This window comes from Nicotiana tomentosiformis, chromosome 3 (genome assembly GCF_000390325.3).
Source record: "Nicotiana tomentosiformis chromosome 3, ASM39032v3, whole genome shotgun sequence".
NCBI lineage: Eukaryota > Viridiplantae > Streptophyta > Magnoliopsida > Solanales > Solanaceae > Nicotiana > Nicotiana tomentosiformis.
The window spans coordinates 142,097,802-142,107,436 of NC_090814.1; the positions used below are offsets into that span (position 1 = coordinate 142,097,802).

General features: G+C 39.6%; 1 protein-coding gene across 1 annotated transcript; it reads left to right on the forward strand.

The window, feature by feature from the left end:
* The first annotated feature begins 3,856 nt into the window (after nt 1-3,856).
* Nucleotides 3,857-4,987, forward strand: LOC138908600 (uncharacterized). The gene is made up of 4 exons (XM_070199278.1): nt 3,857-3,881; nt 3,996-4,128; nt 4,231-4,288; nt 4,466-4,987. Exons 1-4 carry the CDS (start codon nt 3,857-3,859, stop codon nt 4,985-4,987), a joined length of 738 nt encoding a protein of 245 aa, XP_070055379.1.
* Nucleotides 4,988-9,635: the final 4,648 nt, after the last annotated feature.

Consider the following 9,635-nt stretch of genomic DNA (forward strand, 5'->3'; position numbering starts at 1 on the left):
GGGATTTATACCCTCAGAACCAAGTTTAGAAATATTACTTACCTCAATTTGAGCAATTCTTTATTCCAATAAACCTTTTCCTAGTGATTCGGCGTCCGAATGCCTCGAATCTTAGTCAAAATAATTCGATACAATCAACACGAGGTATAGGAATTAATTCTATATGGAAATGCTAAATTTCACAATAAAAGTCCGAAATTAATTCAAAAATCAACAGTGGGCCCCACATCTTCGAATACAAGATAAGTTATAAAATATGAACGCCTATTCAACCACGAGTCCAATCATACAAAATTACTAAATTCCGACTCCGATTCGGCCTTCAAAACCTCAAATCAATTTTTGGAAAATTTCTATTCTAATCCCCAAATCATGAAATAGGTGCTAGAAATAGTGTTAAATTCATGAATAACGAACCAAATCAAGTTAAGATTACTTACCTTAGTCCAATTTGTGAAGTTTGCCTATGCAAATCGCCCAAACCGAGCTCCCCATCTATGTTTATGCCAAAAATGGCAAACCCCCCATGTTTATAGAACCCCTTGTGTTTGTAGCTCCACAGGTGGAGTGGGGCGCTGTGGCGCCATTTCCAGAACTCTAGAAGTACAAGCGCTAGGGATAGCACCCCACACTACCCTGGATGCTGACGACGACGAGAAATATTTCCCCACACGAAAATGGGCATAACTCTCACATACGGTGTCCGAATTCGATAATTCTTTTTTGCTATGGCTCCGACATTTCAATACAAATATAATGATTCAATCAAAACTGAATTTTGAGCTCCTTTTATTAATGTAGTACCACTTAATCTTGAAGACACGACGTTATAATATTCTACTTTTGATACCGAAACCTAGCAAATGAAGTCCGATTGATCTCAAAATTTGCACACAAGTCAGAAATGACATAACAGACCTATTCCAATTTTTAGAATCGGATTTCGACCCCGATATCAAAAATTCAACTACCCGGGGTCAAACTTCCAACTTAAATTTTCTATTTTAGCAACTTCAAGCTTAATTTAACAACAGACTCTCAAATAGTTTTCCAGATACACTTTTAATTCCAAAATCACCAAAATCAAGCCTATTCCAGGATCGTTTACACATAAAATAATCATCCGGTCAACCTTTTCAACTTAAGCTATCATCTTTGGGACTAAGTGTTTCAATTCATTCCGAAACCTCACCGGACTTGAACCAGTTACCCCGACAAGACACACAACAACTGTAAAGCACAAATTGAGCAATAAATGGGGGAACGGGGTGATCGGAACTGCCTAAGACCTCAAAGACGGAGCCTACATCTCAAGCGACTGCCAACTACAGTAACACTTCTCCGCTGTCCGGCGGCCAAAAACCACTAAACCAGTCCCAAACAAAACCCCTACCTAAGGTTCACCCACCCCAATAAGAATCATCTAAAAACTCCCTCCCAATCTCTATAGATCTTCAAAACGATGATGGGATCACTATAGCAGTGAATCGCGTGGGAGATTAAAAAATTCCACTAGCTAATTCTGGGTCCAAAAATGAAATTCCACACCATAGAGATTGTTCCCCACCTCAAGACACACCTACCCACCAAATTTCAACCAATTCCACCGTCAAAATCATCACCTCCGACCTTCTGCAATTCGCTGACGACGCTCTATTCTTGACCTTAGCCTCATTCCAAAAAACTAGAGGGAGTGTTGCTAAAGTGAAAATGCAGATTGATCTCACAAAGGAAAGACCTCACCATATATGGCTTGGATATGATGAAGAACAAGATGAAAATAGTGGTGGTAAATGGCTAGAAGTGCAGTATGATAGCATACCTGAATACTGCAACTACTGCAGACACTAGGGCCACTCTGCTCTCAAATATGAAGATGCATGACCCACCAAATAGCAAAATGGGGGGACACAAGCTGATAACCAAAAGCCAGGCACTTCTGAGCCAAAGAGGAATCATAAAGTAAAGGAACACCAAAACCAGACTAACCATCAAAATGCTTATACTGGATCATCAAAAGAAAAGTGGCAAACACGAAAGAATAAAAACTTCAAAAATACTTCACAAAACAACAAGAAACAGAATCAGGCATACATACCAAAGCAAAGCATTGCTCAGCCAACACAGGAAGCAAACACACAACAACCATTGCAAATATGACAACCAACAAGGGAAACACCAAAGAAGATGTAGGAACCACCAAATAGCAAAATGGGAGGACACAAGCTGATAACCAAAAGCCAGGAACTTCTGAGCCAAAGAGCAATCAACAAGAAAAGGAACACCAAAACCAGACTAATCATCAAAATGCTAATACTGGATCATCAAAAGAAAAGTGGCAAACACAAAAGAATAAAAACATCAAAAATACTTCACAAAACAACAAGAAACAGAATCATGCATACATACCAAAGCAAAGCATTGCTTAGCCAACACAAGAAGAAAACACACAACAAGCTACTGTGAGCAATTCACAGACAGAAATGCCTTCTATCTCTCAGGAAATAGCTCCTGCTGCTTTACTTGCTAATTCTGGCTCTCAAAATTCTGTATCCCAATACCCCTGCCCCCAGTTATCTGTTGTGAATAATGAAGTTGATGGAGAAAAGGTGAATGGTCTAGAGAGACCTCTAGAATTACAGAATGTGGATACAAATAAGGGGAGATGGTTTCCTCATGTTCTGCATGAGTGTGCTCCTGCACAATTGGTTGACCCTAGGATGGACCTTCTAACCCGTGCTACCACTATTCCTACTCATGTCAATCAGAAAAATCAACACTTAGTTCAAATCGGGGATCATAAGGCGATCCTTGAGATTATCAACTCAGAAGAGGATCATGCTACCCAGATGAGATCATTGATCAAAGGAAAAAGTCATGTTGCCCCAGACTTCCAAATTCAAACCACAAAATCCAAAAAAGAACTAGCCAGAAAAAGAGAAAAGCCATGAGGAAACATAGTGCAAGTATCAGTATAAATGAACCATCAAAAACAGATATGTGTTCTAACTCTGCCACCCCATTCCAAATCCCAATTGCACAAACCAAATGGAGCTCTGTCCTTGCCTCAAGTAATTCTAGATCCATGACTGATAAACTTTTCCCCAATCCCTCTCTCTCTTAACCCTTTATTTCCAACAAAGAAGTTGACACTGATATTGGAAGTGAGCAAGATATCCTCATAGTTCCCCCTAACACTCAGATTAACCAACCAGATATCCCACAAACTTAACACACACCTGACCAGATCCAAAGTCAACAACATCAATTTCTCCACCTTGAACTTATCCTTGAAGAATATCCTCTCAACAAATATTCCCTACAAGAAGATGAATACAGACCTATTCTCTCAGAGGATGAGATGATAGGTGAATTTGAATATGAGGATGAAGAAATTGAAGCATTAGAAAAGTGGCAACATTGTGACCTCTTAATTGCTGCAGTAAATGGAATACCAAATCAGGAAGAAAACAGAATCTCCCAAAAATCCAAAATAAGACCTTCACCAAGGCTTACAAGGAGCAAAGCTGCCTCAAGCAATAGTGTACCACCAAACTACAAACTACCCTCCCTCTTTTAAACGATTAGTACACTCACTTTGAATGTCAGAGGCATCAGGACCTTTGGAGCCATTTAGAGACTAAGAATCCTCAGAAAACTCCAAAATATCTCCCTCATTGCTGTCCTGGAACCTCTCCTCCAAAATCCAACTCTCATGAATGGCACACTCCTAAATCATTTCAAAATCTAACTCTCCATGCATCATGCCATCTCAAACTCTAACAACAAAATCTGGATTTTTTGGGATCAAGAATTGACTGGGACTATTCTTGAATCAGATGAACAGCAGGTCACAATGGAACTAAAGCGTGTGGAAGCAAGTGACACCTTTCACATATCTTTCATTTATGCCAAATGTAAACTCCTCCTGATAAGACCACTATAGTATAGTTTAAGGCTCAAATCTACTGCTACAGATGTCCCTTGGTGTGCAGTTGGTGATTTTAATGTTGTAGCATCCGTTAAAGAAAAGATTGGGGGAATTCCATACCAAATCAATAAGAGTATTGAGTTCCTTAACATGATTGAAGACTGTGGATTCACTGATCTAGGATTCTATGGTCCAAGGTACACTTGGTCTAATGGAAGGGGCCCATGTTCCATTGTTTGGAAAAGATTGGACAGAGGTCTTGTGAATGACAATTGACTAGCTTCTTTCCCTGCAACAAGCATCACTTATCTTTCCTCTTCTAGTTCTGACCATTCTCCCCTCCTCATGGACATGAATGTAAGACCAGACAATAAAAAAAGATACTTCAAATTCCTAAACTGCTGGATCAACAATGAAATCTTTATGTCTTTGGTCCAAGCCATTTGGAACAAGCGCGTGTAAGGAAATTCCATGTGAATATTTCACCAGAAGACTAAAAACCTATGCTTTGCCTTTAGTAAATGGTCAAGATAGGAATATGGTCATATTTTCCAAAAGGTCAAAGAATTTGAGGACAAAGTAAGAACAGTTAAAGAGACCTGGGCACAAACCAACTTGGAATCTAACAGAATAAAGCTAGAGGAACTCAATGCCCAGTACATCAGACACATAAATATTGAGGAGTCGGTCTTGAAACAGAAAACACAACTTCAATGGTTCAAAGAAGGTGATGCAAACTCCAGATACTTTCATAACTTAATCACAGGTAGGAGAAGAAAGTTGTACATTCATAAGATCAAAATCAGTAAAGATGAATGGGTACAAGGTGATGAATCCATTGGAGAGGCTGCTTGTGATCACTTTAAGAACTTATTCACTGAGCCTGGTGGTGCCATTAGGGATAGTATACTCTCTTGCATTCCTACTCTGGTAACCCTTGAAGACAATGATATTCTCACCCAAGATCCCACTATACAAAAAATCAAAGATGTAGTTTTCTCAATGAATCCAACAAGTGCAGCTGGTCTTGATGGACTTAATGAAAAACCTTTCTAACATTGTGGGGACATCATTAAAACTGACCTTCTTAATGTGGTCAATGCCTTCTTTTGTGGTGCCACTATGCCCAGACATATGACCCAAGCATGCATTGTACTACTTCCCAAAGTAGAATTCCTTAACTCCTTCTCAGAATTCAGGCCAATCAGTTTAAGCAACTTCATCAACAAAATTATCTCAAAAGTCAAGATTTGCACCAATATTGCCCAGAATCATATCTCCAAATTAGACTGGGTTTGTTAAGGGAAGAAGCATTTATGAAAATATTATTCTTTCCCAAGAGGTTGTTGAGGGAATCAAAAAACCAAACATTGGAGCCAATGTGATGATCAAACTTGATATGACTAAAGCATATGACAAAGTCACCTGGTACTTTACCTACATCATGATGAGGAGATTAGTCTTTAGTGAAATGATCATTGACATGGTATGGAGAATTCTCTCAAACAATTGGTACACAGTAATTGTGAATTTCACCAGATGTTGTTCCTCCAACTCTACTAGAGGCCTCAAGCAAGGAGACCACTTGGCCCCTACACTCTTCATTCGGGGTGCAAAACTTCTCTATAGGATGTTGAACAACCTCACTCATGACCAACTTTTCAATGGCTTTTACATGGAAAGGAGAGGTCCTCAAATCACCCATTTGAGCTTTGCTGATGACATTATAATCTTCATCTCTGGTATCAAAGTTTCTCTTCAAAAAGTCATGGATATCCTCCAATCCTATGAAGACACTTCTGGCCAACTGATCAATAAGAACAAAAGTCACTTCATGACCTCATCCTGTTTCTTCCAATACACTAACAGGAGAATCCAACAAATCACTGGCTTCTCCAGAAAAGACTCCCCAATTACTTACCTTGGTTGTCCCCTCTACATAGTTAGGAAGCGAATTGTCCATTTTAATTCCCTCATATCCAAAGTAGTTAGAAGAATAAAAGGATGGCATGGTAGAATGTTGTATTACGGTGGAAGAGCAACATTGATCAAACATGTTCTCCAATCTCTCCCCATCCATCTCCTCTCAGCAGTCTCTAACCCTAAAACTGTGATCAAACAAATTGAAAAGCTTGCTCCAAACCTTTTCTGGGGTATAGATAATGATAGAAATAAATACCACTGGGCATCTTGGCAAAAGCTTTCTAAACCCAAAAATGAAGGAGGAATTGGTTTCAGAATCATTGAGGATGTTTGCAAATCCACGGAGTTCAAACAATTGTGGCTCTTCAGAATAAAGGACACTCTTTGGAGTAATTTTCTCATTTGTTAAAGTCAACAGTGGCGGTAGTGCCTTAAACAACCCTGGCAAGATTGGTGTTGGTGTCATCATCAGAGATTCAGAAGGCCACTTCATACATGCTATAGCCAGTCCTCTTGGTGAAGTATCCAACAATCTTGCAGAAACTCAACCAGCAGTCTTGGGCATGTAGTGGTGTCTAGCCAATGGCATCACCAAAATTCACATAGAAGCTGATTCGGCATTGCTTATTCATTGGCTTAACCACACCTCAACTCCTCCTTGGAATCTAGACACCGAATTACAAAACCTCAAAGAACGATATAGGTTGTATGAAAAGTTCAAATGCTCCCATGTTTACAGAGAGGCAAACTTCCCTGCAGATTCACTGTCCAAAATCAGTCACAACCTCCCCACCATAACACACTACCACTGTCTAAATTAACTACCTGAACACATAAGAGGTCAAATTCATTTAGACAGAATTGGCACCCCTTCTTTCAGACATAGACAAACCAAGAAATTCCAAACCCGATCTCAACAGGCTTCAACCTCCTCTCATGATCATGGTAGACACACACACATCTAGAGAAGTTGCTCCAATTATCCAACCAAATGCAATCATAACCATAACTGCCCCCTCCCACTTCATTCTTAAAAGTAGATCACCTCTAGTTCAACTCATATCATAGCCCCCTTACTTTACATAAACAACTCCACATCACTAATCTCACACCCCACACACAACCACCAATCCAAAAACACATACAGACTCTGTATTTTGCATTCTGCAGATCCCCTCTCCAAATCACAAAACACACACAATCACAATCCTACACCACAAGTCCAAACACACAACCCTACAAATCTCTACCTCCCTCCCCCATTCACTACCTACACATCAACCCCACCAAGCACCAAGAGCATCACCATTCATCATACCCCAGCAAAATAAAAACTTGACCACTCCTTTCTCTAACACTGTTTTCTCTTTTGAAGGAAGTCTGATCATTTCATGGCTTAAATATTTGATGTATCCCAGTTTGTGATATTAGCAACAATGCTCAATCTACTGAGGAGACACCAATGGCAAATAAGCCAATTAGAATACCTGAGAAGGCCAAGAATACAATACTATCTAGGAAGAAACCAGGAATCCTGGTTTTTCAATTGTAGGTCATCAACAACACAACACCTACTGCAACAACACCAATTGCACCATGTCAGTAACAACCCAATCATCAATTACCCCTCTCTCACTATTGAAATTGCTCCAGAAGAAGACTTTCAGAAGTCACCACTGACCTCTAACCTACAACCCTTCCTTCTGAACCAAATGTAACACATACATCCCACCAAAACCTCAATGAACCACTCTCACATACACTCATTCCCTCCTCCAACTTGCCTCAGTCCACACAAGAACATGAAGACAATCATCCAGAAACCCCACAAGAAAAAGAAAGCAAGAAAACAAGGCAAAAAGGCCCAACACCTAGTACCAATAGCCCTTGCACTCAGTTCTGCCAACAAGTCACATGAGCAGATTTTCATGTCCCAATACTGCTCAACCCCACCTTACTTTCATCTTCTGTTGCCAACTCTCACAAGAACCTGGAAGCACAGTGTGATGTTAAAAACATGAGCTTTAAAGCTCCACTTTGGCTAACATGTTTGTTCAGTTTTGCAGGTTCATTGAGGTGGCTTAGTTAATTGATATAATTCAGTGTATGGTATTAGTATCTCTGATGTTCATTCTACTGGACGGGCATCAATTCACTCTAGTCCCTCAACAGGTTACTACACATACAAACAAGCTAATCCTTAATAAATGAAAGCAGTACTCTATGGACAACATTTCCAGGCTACCTACATGGCACAAATTCAACAACTCGACAAGTGCTGCCCTTTCTTTACATAGCTTCAACACTACCAAGAGGCTTCAATACAACTGTCATCACAATAACAATTAACTCCCAATCTTCTAGTAATTTTCCAGCAGTTTCTTACACAATCTACTGCCACCAGTCCAAGATTTCAACATGACACACATAGGGGCCCAGACCTAGTTCCTATGTCTTGTTTCTTCATCAGCTTCCTGCAGCAAAGAACAACTCAATTTTTTGGCCACAAACTGAGGACACCAGAAGCAGGAAAGTGTTCACTCTTTCCTGTCACATACATAAGTCTGCAACAACTTCATTGCCAAGATGCAATGGTTCCTTTGATGTTTATCTTCAATTTGAATTTCTTTGACCTCAATGTCAAAGCTAAGCTGAAGATACATTCCTCTACATACACATGGTTTTTGTCATACTTTCTAGGTAATTTCTACAACTTTTGTAATTGCTCTAGCAGTAGACATGTTTGTATATGGAAGGAAATCTTTCCACTCATCTACTTAGTAGAATTATGATTAGTTGTGCATGTTTGTATAGGTGACCTAGGCCTACTACACCTTATTTTTGTATACCCAATTGGCTATTAATGTTGGATAGACAATTGGAACATCATCTTAGGTCTTACTGCACATAGTTTCCAGGATTCATCTAGTTCCAGATGTTGATGACCAGATATTCCATCTTTTTTATTTTTGGAGGTAAGATTTATGTCCCCCTCCTTTGTTGTACTATTTGTTATATATATGAAAATCATCCCTAGGCACAATGCCTAGTGGATTCAAAAACATAAATGGGAGAATGGGGCTGAAATACTCAAAATGACCGGCCGTGTCGTTACATTCTCCACCACTTAAACATACGTTCGTCCTCGAACATACCAAAAGTTGTTTCCAAGCCATCACATCACTATTCCATCTTACCACACACATACCCGGGGGTGATCCGACGCCACCCTATTCCATATAGGCCTGACAATACCATGTAATTGAAGATAATTACTTTAACCTTAGCCTATAAACCTTGGAATTCAATTTCCAACATTCAGAATTCCTTTTCAAGACCCGAATCTCACATCTACATACTGTATGAGTCTGAACAAGCTGTATCAAGCCATAACCATAACCCCAGATATAATCATGTAACATACTACACAACTCGCATGCTTGTATCACCATTCTCCATCATAGTAACTACTCCAAACTAACCCGGTACTAGTATTAAACCCCATAACAATCCAAACCTCGTTCCAAAACTTTCGTACACTACTGATATTAAAGGAAACATGCGGAATTTCATAACCACTTATTAGATCAACAAGTCATGGAGCTCTCTCGCCCTAACCCGAACCATAATTACTTTCTAAGCCGACTTTCGATGTCATCCTCCCAAATATACCGTAATTAAATCTGATAGTACACATTCTAGGCCCAATGACGTTATATTATTAAACACAACTATCCCAGAAACATACCACACCAATATAACTTAAGCCACAACTATGCAA